A 16325-nucleotide genomic window follows, 5' to 3' on the forward strand; every position below is an offset into this window, starting at 1 on the left:
ACATAAATCCAAAACTACCCCAAATAAGCCCTAATTTCCAAAACCCTATTCAATTTACTCACTCCCTGAGCCGAGTCCCCAAACGTTTTCTCCCAATTTCTGAGATCTGCGCAAAACCCTAAACCCCATTGCCGATTTTGCTGCGAATTCAGTCAAAATGTCGATGTCGAAGAGTTCTAAGATGCTTCAATACATCAATTATCGTATGCGTGTTACTATCCAAGATGGCCGTCAATTGATCGGTAAGTTTATGGCATTTGATCGACATATGAATCTTGTACTTGGCGATTGTGAAGAGTTTCGTAAGCTTCCTCCTACTAAAGGTTCTAAGGAAGAACGTGAAGATCGCCGTACACTTGGTCTTCTTCTTCTCAGAGGTGAAGAAGTTATTTCCATGACTGTTGAAGGTCCTCCACCTCCCGATGATTCTCGTGTTAAAGCTACTGCTGGTGGTGTTTCTGCTGTTCCTGGACCTGGGTTGGGTAGGGCTGCTGGTCGGGGTGTTCCGACTGGTCCGATGGTTCATGCTCAGCCGGGTCTTGCTGGTCCTGTTCGTGGGGTTGGTGGACCTGCACCGGGAATGATGCAGCCGCAGATTTCTCGTCCGCCGATTAATTACCCGCCGCAGCCTCCTCCTCCTATGGTTCGACCACCTGGTGGTGGACCTCCACCGCCAATGCAAATGCAAATGCAAAGACCTGGTGGCCCACCTATGCCACCGCCGCCACAGTTCAGGCCTGGCGGGCCTGGACCATTTCCGCCTCAGTTTGGTCAGAGGCCCATGGGACCACCACCGCCACAGATGATGAGAGGTCCTCCACCACCGGGGGCGCAGCCACCAAGACCGGGAATGCCTGGTGGACCACCTCATCCGGGGATGCCTCCACCACCTCCTGGTGGGCAAGTTCCAGTCTTTGGACCTCCTCGCCCAGGAATGCCACCTCCTCCAAATGCACCTCACCAGCAGAATCAGCAGCAGTAGAATCTGTATGTTACTGTTAACTGAGTTTATTTTCAATCTTTTCAGCTTATTCTAAGTATAATAATGTCTTTGTGGAGTATATTCTACAATTAATATGAAAACTGAAAATGCAGTTCAGTTAAGCTATAGTTTGAGCTAAGTATTATAGTGCTTCTTTGGCCCTTTTTTTCAGTACTTATGGTGAGTTTCTTGCATGATGATTGGTTTGGAATAGGCTAATTGACAGTATAAGCTTGACCTTTTGTATTTAATTTTGACTAGCTGTTTGTGTAATTATATGGCAAAGTTGATGAACGATTTTATTATTGTTGTATGAATTTATTGAAGATCATTTCATGGAAGATGGCCTATATATGCAATACTCGCAAAATATGATGAACACCTTTTTCTCCTTGAAAGATCACCTGTCTCTGATCATTTGGTTTTTGCACTGAAGGTAGTGATTTTATATCATCCAAGCAGGAACTTCTTTTATACTGTTTTGTGTTGAATTTAAGTCTGTCAATCTTGAAAACCAGATGGTGCGCTGTTATGATGTTATCTCTTGATGGATCTGGAAGGTGTGGATGGAAATTGCTCTGGTTTTGAATATATAGTGATATAGGTTTTGGACAGACAGAGGTATTGAGAAAATATCGTGGACACTAAATTTGTCTAGAGTTTGAATAATATCTTTTGTTGACATGGTATCCTTTCAGAGAGTATTGAATTTCTCCCTTCGTCCTTCACTTCCTTGTCCTACCATTTTCTTCCATCCTGTGAAAAAAACATCTTTGCTTGAATTGAATCTCCACCATGGAAAAGTATTGTCCACTTTTACTATTTTCACAGCGAGTCAATATTATAATTTATAAAATATCTGTAACAAACTCAAATAAAGTAACTTATGACACATTTTTCTATTGATCAATTAAAATGAGGTGGGTGGTCATTGAACTTGCAAGCTTAAGTTCTGTAGTATGCTGGGTTCTTAGGCTGTTCATTTTGCTTCAGTTTTTACGTTACATATTTATGGCTTATGTACTAACTAACTATGCATAATTGGCTTGTTCGAGTATTTCCCAAGTGTTAGTGTCTGAAGCATTTGTGGTAGACCACACTGCATTGCAATATCCTCTTATGATGACGAAGTATAATGTTAGTCTGGAGTAGTGCTACAGAAGTTGTATTCTTGCAACCATTGTAGAATCTCTTGCTAAAAGATTTGGATCAAGGTTGGATTGTTAACAACCCAAGAAACTTAAAAGCTTCCTAGTATTTATTTCATATAGACCACAATAAATTGTGCTCTACTGCTAAGGCTCTAGAGGTTAGCTCAATTCTGTATTTGTTGGTGGAAACCCATTTCTAAATATCTCACAACCAGTAATGAGACTTCAGTTGAAGAATTGCCCCCCTCCCCCAAACAAAGAATCCCTCACTTTGTTCCCTGCATAGCTTGAATTATAACTAATTTTACTTTGTTCCTTGCATTGCTTGAATTATAACTAATATTACTTTGTTTTCTTGTAGGGCTTGCTCTGTAAAGGTCAAATAGTCATTAGCTTCTCCTGCTTTAATGATGGTTATCTTAAATCCTTTTTCCAGCACTCAGCTACCGATTTGGTGTTGTGATCAAACTAAGGATATATTTGATGGTGGTAGAGTGATATTTGCTTTCAAAGAGCTTGTAGTTGTGCGAAATAGGAGACCTTAAACTAATGTTCTTAGCAGTATTCGTCAAACTTCCTGTCTTTTGATTTTCAAAATTACTTTCTGCTATGACTTAATGAAGATTTCAGTGGGTTCATTCAACAGTTGGCAGTCTTCCCTTTACATATGCTTTACTTCTCTTATGTTACTAATTGTTGATAAACTGCCTTCAAGAAGAGATTTTGTGAATGGATGGGATGGTGGTGTTGTGAGAAAAGGCTAAGCTGTTTTTTTCTGAATGTGATGAATACCTTGAAGAGTCTGTGCGACGCCTAACCCTCAATGTTCGGGGCTTGTTAGATGGTTCCTATAAAAAAATGTGTCAAAATCCCTAATTATCATTGTTGACCCTTGGAAGTGAATAGCAAAAGTTCAATCTATCAATAGAAATATGAAAGCTGAGAGTTGCTCAACTAATGTGCCCAAGATGAGGGTGCATCATTTGAACATCTTTTTGAAAATAGATCGATGAGATTTACTGCAGATGGTGGACATAAAAACTACACGATTCACCTCAGTTTTAGAATTATTTTTTTCCCTCTTAATATATTCACATATGGTTAATTTTCAATATTTAAATAAAAATAATACAAAGAGTATTATATGTTCACTTGCTATCTAAATTAATCATACAATTTTGTTTAGGATTTTTACTTGGTTTACCAAAAACAAAAAAGATTCTTTCACGCTTTCTTCGTCATTATATTCACGCTCCTTATTCTTTCATGCTTTCTTCGTCATTATTTTCATACTCTTTCTTCAATTGAAAGGGCGGTATAGATCAACATTCAAACCTATTACTTTGTGGCTGGCCTAGTGCTTCACACCAGTTTCTCTCCACATCCACATGCATAAGAAAAGTAAACTAGGCGTATTAGCTCATCAACTCGTCTTAACACACCCTCACAACATATAACATCTTAATGTCCAAGATTAAAAAAATTGAGGGGAAGAATTAACGAGGTGAGTGTTCCCGAAGAGAAAACAGTGATGGAAAAAGCGTGAGAAGAATTGAATGTCAAATAAAAGGGGCTTCAAAACTTCCTTCTTCTTGCTACTCGCTCCAAGTATTCCACTCGTTGGATTAGGAAGACCAAATGTTAAGAATTTAAGATTGTACCTTTCGCTAATGGGTCGTAGCTCAGTCTATTTAACCCCCCCCCCCCCCCCCCCTCACCCTCTCACTCTTACCCCCCACCCCTACCCCATCTCTCCTACCCCACCACCAACTAACCCCCACCCCCACCCCCGCTTACCCCCCCCCTCCCCCCCTACCTCCCCTTTACCCTCTTACACCCCTCATTACCCCGCCTAAAACCCCTACACCCTCTTTAACCCCCAACCCCTCCTACCGCCTTTTACCCCCCCCCCCCCCCCCCCCCCTTAACTTTCAACCCCTTTTCCCCCTTACCCCCTTTAACCCTCCAACCCCCCCACCATCACCACCACACACACACGCCTCCTTACCCATCCTACGTCGCCCCAACCCCACCTTACCCCCCTTCCCTTCACCCCAACCCGCCTACACCCCCTAAACTTCCCCTACCCCCTCACTTACTCCCTTACCCCCCTTCTCCCTCCTCCCCCCCCCCCCCCCCCCCCTCTTTAACACCCCCCTCTTACCCTCTTTTACCCCTCCCCCCCTTACCCCCTACTCCGATTCATACACACACCCTCCCACACACCTTTTTAACCCCTACCCCTACACCCCCTCCCTTACAACCATTTAACCCCTATCCCCTTTACACGTTTCCCTACCTCCCCTATACACCCCTTTTAACCCCCTACCCCTCTTACCCCACCCTTCCCTTTAATCCCCCCCCCCCCCCCTCCTATACCTCTCATATCCCACCTACAACCCCCTTTACCCCTCCTACACCCCCTAACCTCCCTCTTTCCCCTTTTTTTACCCCCCCCCCCCTCCCCCTTTACCCCCATCCAACCTCCTCCTTACCTCCTCCCCCCCCCCCCCCCCCCCCCCCTTCCCCCTTTACCCCCATCCAACCTCCTCCTTACCTCCTCCCCCCCCCCCCCCCTCCCCTTACCCCTCCTACACTTACCCTCCCCCCTTCCAAACACCCCAACTACCCCTACCCCTCCTTAGCCCTCCAACCCCTTATACACCCCCTACTCCCTTCTATACCCCCTCTTCCCCTCTACACCCCTCCCCCCTCTTTACACCTCCAAACCTCCCTTACCTCCATACACCACTTACCCCTCCTACCCCCTCCAAACGTTTGGTCGCACAGATCTGGAAAAGAATACCTAAATTCAAAAAATAAATCGCTTGAAAAGGACATCCGAGGACAAAGTTATGACCGTTTGAAGTTTCACCAATTTACAACTACTTTTTCAAGTTTCAATCTCTGATTTGGTTAAACTTCAAAGGATTGTAACTTTTGCCTTTGATATCCGTTTGACGTAAAAAAAAAATTGATCATGGATATTTTTCCGAGATCTATCCGGTCAACTCCTTAATTTGTTTTGCCTTTTTATCTTATTATATTTTATTTATATAAAATAAAAGTTATACTAAGGTATTTAGATAGTTTTTTTGTTCTGGTATTATGTATAATGTCACTACAGAAAAAACATTGATTAGAGGTGTGCGTTGGTGATCTTATTAATGGTGTTTGTGGTGGGGGGTAGGGGGCAAATGTTTGCATTTTCAAGTTCAAATGAGGTCCAGAGCGGGAAGTATCTAATTTTCCATTTTACAAGTGTTATTTCCCTTGAATTTTTTGTGATATATGACACTTTTTTTTGGCCAAAACTTTTTGTGGTCATCTGTGACGATCTTATTAATGGTGTGGGCGTCTGTGACGACGCGTGCGTTAGTATCATGAGGTAAACGATCACATTTTCAAGTAAAAAGAGAAGGCAAATTCATAATACAATTTACTAGCAAAAGGGAGAAGCACAATTTTGCAGTGTGACTATTATCAATAACCAAAATGAAAAGATCACCAACATGAGAAAGTGGTAGTGGGATTATCCTCAGCCCCTACCAATCCTTTTTACATTCATACTGTAAACTTGTCAAAGGAAATATTGTGTCATCACTTCTAAGGTGAAACTGGAAATATATATCACCAAGAGGACGAGGATGAAGACGAAGACAATTAGTAAATACATGGCAATGCTAAATGGAGAATACATATTTGCAACTACTCTTATTGTATTTTTGATAAAAGATAAGAGCATAGAAATAATGTAACAAAAAGTACAATTGAAACCTTTGTATCGATATATAATTCACCTTACACCACATCAGTCATCAGATGGACTTTCAAATACAAACAAATTTAAGTAAACTCTGATGACAAAAGCTCATGGTCAGCATACTCCACTGCTTCAGGTACTTCTTTGATTTCCTATGTTGTCTTGATCAAGCAGAGAGTTCTTTTTTTTCCCCAATGTTTTGTTTATGAAGTTAGCATCTTCATTCATGAGTGAGTTGGTTTCGAGGGGCAAACGAGCCCATTTTCATTTCAAACAAGTCTCGTGCAGGAAAAAATCAAATTTACCATTTTTCATGTGCTTGTAGACCATGGATTTATGATGATCCAGATGTCGATTTTTTTTTGTTGAAATTTTTCATGGACGTCCATTCCGACTTTATTAATGGAGTGAGTTGGTTCCGAGGAGAAAAAGGTGTATTTTCATGTTCAAACTAGTCTACAAATTTTTAGTGATCCGTAATCGAGACTTGTTTTTTGTCAAAATTTTTCATGGACACCCGTTATAACCTTATTAATGGAGTGATTTGATCCCGAGTGGAAAAAGACGTATTTTTATGTACAAACTAGTCCATATATTTTTGGTGATCCGTACAGACTTGTTTTTGATCAAAAATTTTCATGGACGTCTATTATAACCGTATTAATGAAGTGAGTTGATTCCGAGGGACAAACACATACATTTTTATGTTCAAACGAGCCCCTTAATGAATTAAGATAAAAAAATCTTTATTTCAAGTAATAATCAAACACTTTATATGTTACTTCCGTTCTTTATAACTATCAATATGAAATTTTTGTTTACATGCCTCTAACATAGTTGATAAACTATATTCCCTTTGGATAAATATAATAACATATTCAATACCTGACTTACCTTATTTCTTTATATATAATTAAGTGAAGAAGAATGTGGACAAAAGAAATATAAAGTTAAAACTCTAAAATACATGTTTGGTCATAATTAATTACAAAAAAAATGTCAAAAATAACTTCAATCATGACCAAACAGTATTTCTACTTCCTCTGTTCAGAAATATTTATTATGTTGCGCTTATCGAAAATTAATTTGACTAATTTTCAAAGATAAATTAGATCATATTAATTCAATATTTAAACAAAAAAATTAGATATTCTAAAACTATATGAAAAGTACTATAAATTATAATTTTTTACATATGAATATGATGAAAAAATGCATCATAAAATGTTAGTCAAAGTTTTTATAATTTGACTTTAAAAATAGAAATTATGACAAATAATACCGAACAGAGAGAGTATTTTCAAACATAATTTCACCTTCAAAATAAAAACTACTTAAATGTCTCACAATCAAACACTTTGTATTTATTATTACTCACTTTGTATCCATGTACCATTATTCAATAACTTAACAACGATACAGTTTCTTGATTAAAGAGGCACAAGCAAAATTTAGAGCACAACAACGTTTAGTAAAAGAAAATTTTAAAAAAATAAATGACTATTTTTAATATATATTAATTACATTACAAGGTAACAATCTTCTGATAAGTAATGAGTAATTAATTAAAAGTAATGTATATTTATTATATTCAAAATGTATTCGTATTAATATCAAATTCCGACCTTAGCTCAGTTGGTAGAGCGGAGGACTGTAGTTTGATTGCTGAAATCCTTAGGTCGCTGGTTCGAATCCGGCAGGTCGGATTTTTTTTATTTTTTGGATCTAAAAAATTGGCAATTTCCGTTCATGTATGAGATAGTTAAGTTAACCACATAAATTTGTAATATATTTTAACTATCGTAAGTACGTTTCATTATATATAGATTTTCTTTTTTGGGAATGATATATTAATGTAAGATATAATTTATAATGACAAATATCCTTCACTTATCTCCTAGATATTTGGTTCTAACTCAGAGGTATAGTTAGGATTTGAAGTTTGATCAAATCAACTTGTGGTTCGAGGGTGAAAGGGTCAAAATAGTCTTGCATTTTTGGGTTAAGGCTCAAAGTGATTCATGAGTTTTCACATGGAGCACTAATAGTCCGTCATGTTTGCAATATTGGTCCTTCCCTGAAATTTTGCCTATTATTTAACATTAATTTTGTCCCCTTGGCAGAAAATTAAAGTATTTATATTTAGTTAAGAAAAATATGTAGATGTCAAATCCTTTGAACCGGCTATTACTTGTATTTACTTTTTTAAATTTCGAAGTCCTTATGAAAATTATGACTCTGTCGCCATTGTCGAACTTGTTTTTAAGCAGAATACTCTACATAGATAAACAACTCTAATAACACTCATATGATAATATAACATGAGATTTTAAGTATGAAATTAGGGAATTTTATCGTAAAATATGAGTGACGTTATATAGTCGAAATTAGTTTAAAATCTCCAATCAGTTGAGCATGATTTATTACTTAGTGAGTGTTATCAGCATTGTTCACATGCTTAGGGTTCTATTTCAGGTTGTTTCATGTATTTCTAATTATATGATTCAATATCGTTTTTGTTATGCACGATTTATAATTAATCCCTATATAACTAATATATGCATAAAATAATACATAAATTCCCTTATAACTAATCTCTATATTATATTACTAATATATGCATAACTCTTACCATTTACCAGATTACCTAAATGACTATATATGTGATTCATGCCTATTTTGGTGACTTGAGATAATGAGTTGAAACTTAAAACTCATCACGAACTTAAAACTTCTCGTTTTACCCTTAATGAAGCTCACTCTGAGCAGCTAAAAACTAGTGACATCTTCTTGATATAGTATTTGCTTTGCGCGGAAAGACTCCAGTTCTGTGTTACACACACAGAAGATAAAAAAGACTGTATTCAAAGGCTTCAAATGAACACAGAAGCCAAGACAAGAGAGTTGGAAAATATAATCTCAAAGTATACCATGAGGATATCAGAAACTGCAACAGCATGTGTACATCAACTTACAAAAATTTTTTGCTGTTAAAGAGAGATTGTGTTCACATGTTTGTGATCAAGACGATGGGGACAAGCTGTGCAGGCCAAGAAACAGAGAAAAATCGATATCCTTGAAACTCCGTTGAAGCACCAAAATTCACTGACCCAAAAATTGTACAAGTCCAAGATTGGATCATGTGTTGCAGGCGTAAAAGAAATAACTTGCTGAAGAGCAAAAGCACAAGAAAACTCCGGCAATATACAGTTTTGGGAAATGCCATGATCACTCTTTCAAGATTCATGTACTACCTCCGATCCAGATGTGTTTTTACTTGGGGAACGAAAGATGGAGTACTTAGCATCACGCCCAAAACAATCAAATCTAGGTCCATATTCTGATTCATCATCATCACTGTCAATATTACCAGCATTAGTCCTATTCTGGTTGGCTCTGCGGCGTAGAAGGAAGACGTTAAAGTAGTAGCTTACTAAAGACTCCCTGCTTTTGTTTGGAAAGAACTTGAAAACCTCATTCCAGAAACTTTTCTCCTCAGACAAAGGGTTCGACTTCACTATATCCTGAAATTTGTGTTCTTCTTCTCTTGACCAAGAAACTGCAACTTCTTCACCCATAGAATCAAATTTCCACTCACAATAAGCTGATCCCAAATCAATCTTAAGCTTCCTCCTTTTCTCGGATATATGACACTTGACACAGTCATAAGAACCTCTAGTGTTGCAGCTACAAATATCTTGTCTTCCTTTACCTATAGGACCTCTGTCAACTAAGGTTCTTTTTTTCCCTCGTTTGCCTAGTGGCCAGATTCCAGTGCCCAGCCATTTAGAGTCACTTTCATAGATCTCCTCAATCGATTCGGGAATATCTGCTTGAAACTGTGGCCCAACAGGTATTCTCTTTCTGCGCTGCTTCCACCAAAAACCAATTGCCGACTCTGCAGAAGAACCAGTTGGTACATCGGCCTGATCCTCGTCATTATGAGAACTTGAAGGTGATGCAAGAAACTGCATTGCACGCCTCTTTTTCAGATGATCTTTTGCAGATAGTACTCGCTGGCTGCATCTTAATCTTCCAGAACCAGAATTATCATCATACATAGATGGATGCATCTTCTGTTTTATCTAAATGACAAAAAAAAATTCTAGATTAAGCCAAAGCCTGGACCAAGTTTTTGATCTTCCATAAATTTTGGATGTTCACATAAACATGATAGCCTGCTAGATAAGCAGAAATGCAAGGATAAAGATAAAAGCTAAAGGGCAAATGATACAACTCTCTGTACTGCAACTTTGTGCAATTGGGGAAGTTTTACTTTCAATCATAAAAAAGCACATAAACCAAGGATGCTATCTCAGTTGCTAATAAAGTTAAACAATTAAACATGATCTAAGAGGCCTGCAATTGCAAAACCTATTATTCAGCATTTCTCTACCAAGAACACCCATCTCCTGACAGATCACTATTTTCTATATGAGAATTGTTATGAAAGCCTTTCAATTGTACCCTCTTCAAATTCTACTAATTCACCTACAAATTCTAAACAAATGATACGATACTATTTGGAAAATTGACATAATTCTTCCTTTTCTCTTCAGCACAGTGCAAAATTTACATGAAATGATGATGATGATGATGATAATAACAATAATAATGTGTGGCATAGTGGTCAATAAGTGGGTCGGAAAATGGTGAGAGGTCAAAGTGCATGCAAGCTAGCTCAGAGCCTCAGATTCCACGATTATGAAAATAACAATAATAATAATTTGCCAAATTCAGAGATATACAACAGTAGGTGGAATATGGTTCCCGGTTCATCCAATAGATGCCAAAATCATTGTACTTTGGTGCTTCTCCATTTAAACTCAGGCAGGTTTGATAGTTTCACCATTTCACTTTTCCTTTAAATATATTCTAACTTATAGCTATCACTACCTAATTAAGTATGACTGATGAAGAAACTCATCAATCTGTACCTATATACTTCCATTTGTTTCAAAAAATGGCAAGTATATTATATATATACTATCTCTAATCCATAACAAGTCATTTTTGAGAATTGGTCCACCCATTAAGAAACCACTTAATAGCAACATTACTCAAGAGGCTACAATCTACCTTGTATCTCTTTTTCAATATTAATTAAGTAGTGAAGACCTTGAAGAAATTTTTCCATATATCATGTATTAGACGAGTAAATTTGGAGAGAGAAAAATTAATACCTTCTATTATTTTAAAAAGTTTCACTCATTTACCAAATTTGGAAGGTTACAAAATCACTTAAAGTGAACCAGAGGGAGTGCCATCTTACTTTACGTTTTGCTTTCCAGAACCCTTCATAATGTTTCTAACAACTTAATAAGACTTCATAAAAAAACAACTTAATCAGAAATAGACGTGACATTCTTTTATTTTGAATAGTTCAAAATGTCGGAAATCATTCTATTATTTATTTATTTTTTTGAGAATTGGTAAACATTGTATTCTTCAGCAATAAGGATATGCTGGGGACCTTTAGAAAATCAGAAAAAAAACAAAAAGCAAAATACTTACAAGGATCCTAAGAATTCTAAGAGTTGATCAAAAAGTTGATCTGAATCCTCTAATCCTATCTCTTTACACCAAAAATATAGAGATACAATGCAATTCCACTTAACCTTGTGAATGGAATTGGATATATCTTCAAAATTCCTACTATTCCTCTCCTTCCACACTATCCACCAAATGCAATGTGGAATCAAATTCCACCAGGTCTTTTGTCTCTTGCTACCTTATCTCCTGATCCAACAACTAAGTAAATCAGTTGTATGTTCGGGCATAATCCTTTTCACTTCTGAATAGTTGAGAAACATGGACCATATTTGTGCTGTAGAAGTACAATGTAAGAATAGGTGACAGTTAGTTTCTCCTGTCTTCCACATAAAGAGCACCACAGAATTATGATCTTTTTTTTTCTCAAGACTTCATGCGTCAAGCATGCCTTTCTGGTGACCAGCCAAGTAAAGCGTTTAACTTTTGTTGGTGCTGCAGTCCTCCAAATATTTTTCCATGAACTCTGGTATCTGCTGCTTTGCAAGTTGCACTCCTTTTTATATGCCCTGCCAACTGTGAAGATGGCATCTTTACTGTGTGACCATCTAACAACATCATTGTCAGTATTGGTGCCTGCAAAATCCCCCACTTCCTCCAATAATTTGGCTACTCTCTCTATTACCCAATCATTTAGAAGTCTTCTGAAATAGAGATTCCAACCTTGTACTGTCCAGGAATCACTGATCATTGCCTCAGAATTGGTGCACAAAAAAAATAGATCAGGAAACAAGTCTTTTAGGGTGGTTTGTTTGATCCATACATCCCACCAGAATCCAGTTCTCCTTCAATCCCCCACCTTGATATGTAAATTTGCTTCTAACTTGGGCCATAAGTTTCTAATTGCTCTCCAAACCCCCACTTCATAGGCATCCGTGCATATGTTACTACACCAGAATCCATCCTCCCCATATTTACATTTAATTAAATCTTTCCACAAAGCTTGCCTCTCCTGTGTATCTCCACAACCATTTCATCAAAAGACTGTTGTTCTGCTTCCTCAAATCTCTAATGCCCAAGCCTCCTTTATCTTTTCTATGCAAAGCTGTCGCCCACTTGACCAAATTGTATCCTTTGTTCTCTTTGCAGCCATGCCAAAGGAAATCTCTCCTAAGTTTGTCCAATTTCTTAACCACTTTTGCCGGTATAGTGAAAAAAGACATAACATATGTTGGGGGAGAATCTAGAACAGATTTGATAAGAATGTATCTACCACCAAAAGAAATGTATTGAGCCTTCCATCTAGCTAGTCTTTTTTCAGTCTTCTCGACTATGTTGTCCCATATCTTCAAATCTTTGTGTGTATTACCTAAAGGCAAACCCAAATAAGTTGTGGGCAATTTCCCCACTCCGCGGCCCAAAATGTCAGCTAGACTTGGACTGTTTGTCACATCCTTAATAGGATATAAACTGCTCTTCCCCCAGTTAACTTTCATCCATTATGAACATTCTATACAATTTTATCTCACTAATACCCAGATAATACAAGTAAAAATAGCATATTCAACTTTGTTCAGTCAAAAGAAACATTTTATGTTATGTAACCGGAAAAAATAATAGTTTTAGCTCTCTCCAAAGCAATTCCAAACCTCCAAAAGGATACTAACTAGACTACAGGATTCCGTAACCATTCTTTGGGGCATCCTAGACTTTAATGGACCTAAAACCACGAAATTCAAGAGCAAAGTATAAAATTGTACTGAATTAAAAAATGACTAAGAATAGAGTATTCAAACAAAAATTAGTGAAGTGAAAATTTTGATTAGAGAAAAGTAAGAACACTTTGGTGCATGCTCATAAGGAAGGAAGAGTATTTTGAGAGGAAAATGGTAAATATTACTCCCTCTGTTTCAAAAAGAAAGACTCACAAGAATGACCTCCTTTTTTGGTAAAATTTTAATTTCAGTTTTCAACGTGGCATGTTTAAGGCCACAAGATTAAAAAATAATTTCGTACATCACACATAACTTCAATTTAGGACTACTTGATTCAAAAGTCTTCTTTATTTTCTAAACTCCGTGTCAAGTCAAACTAGGCTACTCTTTTTGAAACGGAGGGAGTACATTTCTAATGTCACTAAATCATCAGATTTCAGAAGCTGAAATAGAGTTCTCAATACATTTCAACACAGAAGCTCAAATAGAGTATAATTAGCAGTAACATATCAGTCTCAGTGATGACAGCATAACCATAAGCTTTCGTATGAAAATCCTTTAACCCCTCCAATAAACTTGGGCCTTGGTGTGGCTAGATTTTCCAACTATTGATTGTGTATTTGCTAGCTTGCCTTACAGATAAATAACCAGTCAAAGATTATTCATTGTCCTAGCAGAAAATGTCTAGACCATCTTTACCCAAGTTGAAGTACATATGTCTTGCGTTTTCTTCTCTTTCACATGTCTATATAACAACCTACCACAATTCAGATGAGTCAAAGCCATAACATATCTCTAAAAAGCCAACTATTTCTGTATTTGACAGAATAAAATGGCTCCTATCCTCAACACAATGTTTTGACCTGTCGTTGCTATCCAAGAAATGTGTTATCTCATCAACTTATGAAATACACTTTGTAAATAGCCTCATTTGGAGGATTTCATCCTACTATAAACACAATGAAACAGCTGCCCCTATTAACCTACAGATAGATTATAGAACCTGCACATTGCATTCATAATGCGTCCTAATGCAACTTTAATTGTGCCTTTCTAAGTCAACTTCATAATTGAATGTAAAAGCAAGGTAGTTTTATATATTGGATGAAGATGTAGCCCTTAGGTCTAACTCAACCCAAAAGAATACCAATGATATATAATTCCAATATGTAAGGTCTATGAGTAGTCTCATAAAAGACGGTGAATAAAGTATCAATACGCATTCATACCTAGTTCACGAGGGAAGAACTGTCCAAGACCATATATAAGGAGGCTACAACTCATTCCCTCAACCAATATGGGACAGTCCCTCACACACTAAGGACTCAAATGAAGTCTAGATTACAGAGACCCAACACTGAGAAACAACTACATGGATCAACAAGTTTGGCTTAGATGCCATGTGAGAATATGGCAGTTGAGCCTAGCTCAATCCCAAAAGATATCTCATGAGAAGAGAATTGCTCAAAAGATAGTGCAGCCTTGGCTTTTCTAGAACAAATTCAAAGTAAAAGTGATACAATTGAAAGAAATGGATGAAGATGTCACACAATATCCATCACACGCCAAGCAGTTACCCCTCTCCCACCCACCCACATACCATCACTCACATACATGTGCATCAAAATGACCAAAAAGCAACAAATTATATCAACGAGTTGAACTCTCAACTCGAACGGAAGAAATAAGACATTCTATAAAATTAATACGGCATATATATACAAGCTTTCTGAAATAACTACTGCTGAATACATAAACAATATGAAGTATCAATCTCCAGGAAGAAACTAAAGTACCTGCCATATTGATTGCTGAGCACATGGATCCACATCCTTTTTCAAAAGCATGTCATCTCGCACCAGCAGAACCTGCTTCCAAACCACTTCAGCCCCATAATCCTTCCACTTAGACCTGTCTGGCAAAGTACCAATGGCAAGATCACAAGGTTTTTTTGCAACTTCACTTACCCACTTCACCATATCCAAGTAAGATTCTCGCTTCCTCTTCCTACTAACGCAATCTTCCTCAACCATAGTGTACTTCGTTAACGACTCATCTGTTCCATTTCCATGCAGAACACTAACACTTTCCCTTCCCTTGACAGACTTCAAATGTTCTTTGTCATAGACAACACTCCTAGTTTCATCAATATCCTTTACAGTAATCACATTGTTGTCCAGATTACTTTGACCATCAAATTTCTCATTACTTCCATTCAACCCATCAAAATCCCGAGCCTCATCACCATCTGTAGTATCAACACCATTCCCGTTGTCACCATCTTTAGCTTTTTCATCCGAAATCTTCATTAGAACCTTCTTAAGATCCAACTCAACATCCATAGGAACTCCATCCCCGTCTGAACCCAAATCACATTTACTCACCTTACTCTTAACACTACTAACATCAGTTTCCCTAACTCTCAACATCCATTTCTCTAATACACCCAAATACTTAACATAAACCAATTTCAAAGCCATCCCATAACTCGAATCGAACCCACAATCCATACCCACTAAACCCCACAACCCATTTTCAGAAACTCTTTGATACCCACCATTTTTCCTCACAACCAAGTAAAGCTTAAGCAAATCCACTGATTTCCCATCACCCAACATCGGCGGTAACGGCCTATAGCACAAACTCCCAGAAGCTTCTTTCAAACATATAGTAAAAACTTCTATGAACAACAACTTCGCATTATCGTAATCTACTTTATTTTTCACAACATTTTTTGGGTTTTCCGGTTTTCTGAAGCTCGTTAGACTTGACCCATCAACTCTTTTCGACCATCCTGCCATTGATTACCAATTTAAGAATGAAGAACAAAATGCAGAATCAATATAAACAAAAAAACTATCAAAAAACAGAGAATTTTCAACACAGAGTTAGCATTTCCATTCTTTCCAACAAGTGTACCAGTTGGGCGGATCTAGCAATGGATTTTAGCTGAGAAATTCTAGTAATACTCGTCTGCCTTCTTCCCTTCTTCAGGGAGAAGGAAGAATTAATTTTATTCCCTTTTTTTCAATGCCAATTTTAGAAATGAAAGAGTAGCTTTTATTGAAAAATGAAAAAAAAAATAACATTTTTCAAGAATTTGTGAACAAAAAGAGAAAAAACTTACTTTCTAAGCCACTTTTAATTTAATCAAATACATAAATGAAGCTTATTTGGAATTGGTGGTGTTAATAATAATAATAATAATAATAATCTTAGTCTAA

The 16325-nt window shown here is 37.2% G+C and overlaps 1 protein-coding gene, 1 non-coding gene and 1 pseudogene across 5 annotated transcripts; 2 read left to right on the top strand and 1 right to left on the bottom strand.

The window, feature by feature from the left end:
* Positions 1 to 2776, top strand: LOC101256383 (uncharacterized; annotated as a pseudogene). 3 transcript variants are annotated; one of them, XR_011221401.1, is made up of 4 exons: positions 35 to 987; positions 1310 to 1418; positions 1501 to 1603; positions 2495 to 2776. The product of XR_011221401.1 is annotated as an uncharacterized protein, transcript variant X3 (transcript). The 3 variants fall into 3 exon arrangements; XR_741679.4 differs by lacking the exon at positions 1501 to 1603; XR_741678.4 differs by lacking the exons at positions 1310 to 1418; positions 1501 to 1603 and having other exon boundaries at positions 1 to 987.
* Positions 2777 to 7516: 4740 nt separating this feature from the next.
* On the top strand, positions 7517 to 7602 carry TRNAY-GUA (transfer RNA tyrosine (anticodon GUA)). Its single transcript is given in 2 exon segments — positions 7517 to 7553; positions 7567 to 7602. It is a non-coding gene; the product is annotated as a tRNA-Tyr (tRNA).
* A 1198-nt stretch (positions 7603 to 8800) lies between these two features.
* LOC101256091 (AT-rich interactive domain-containing protein 1-like) lies at positions 8801 to 16245 on the bottom strand. The gene is made up of 2 exons (XM_004240050.5): positions 14898 to 16245; positions 8801 to 9981 (listed from the first exon to the last, which is right to left on the bottom strand). Exons 1-2 carry the CDS (start codon positions 15900 to 15902, stop codon positions 9133 to 9135), a joined length of 1854 nt encoding a protein of 617 aa, XP_004240098.2. The 5' UTR covers positions 15903 to 16245; the 3' UTR covers positions 8801 to 9132.
* Between the last annotated feature and the right edge of the window lie 80 nt (positions 16246 to 16325).

Source organism: Solanum lycopersicum, chromosome 5 (genome assembly GCF_036512215.1).
Source record: "Solanum lycopersicum chromosome 5, SLM_r2.1".
In the NCBI taxonomy this organism is placed as follows: Eukaryota; Viridiplantae; Streptophyta; class Magnoliopsida; order Solanales; family Solanaceae; genus Solanum; species Solanum lycopersicum.

Coding starts and splice junctions, on each gene's coding strand:
- LOC101256091 (XM_004240050.5), bottom strand. CDS start 15,902: ATGGCAGGATGGTCGAAAAGAGTTGATGGGTCAAGTCTAACGAGCTTC. Junction 9,982..14,897: donor CTCAGCAATCAATATGGCAG/GTACTTTAGTTT, acceptor TTTGTCATTTAG/ATAAAACAGAAGATGCATCC.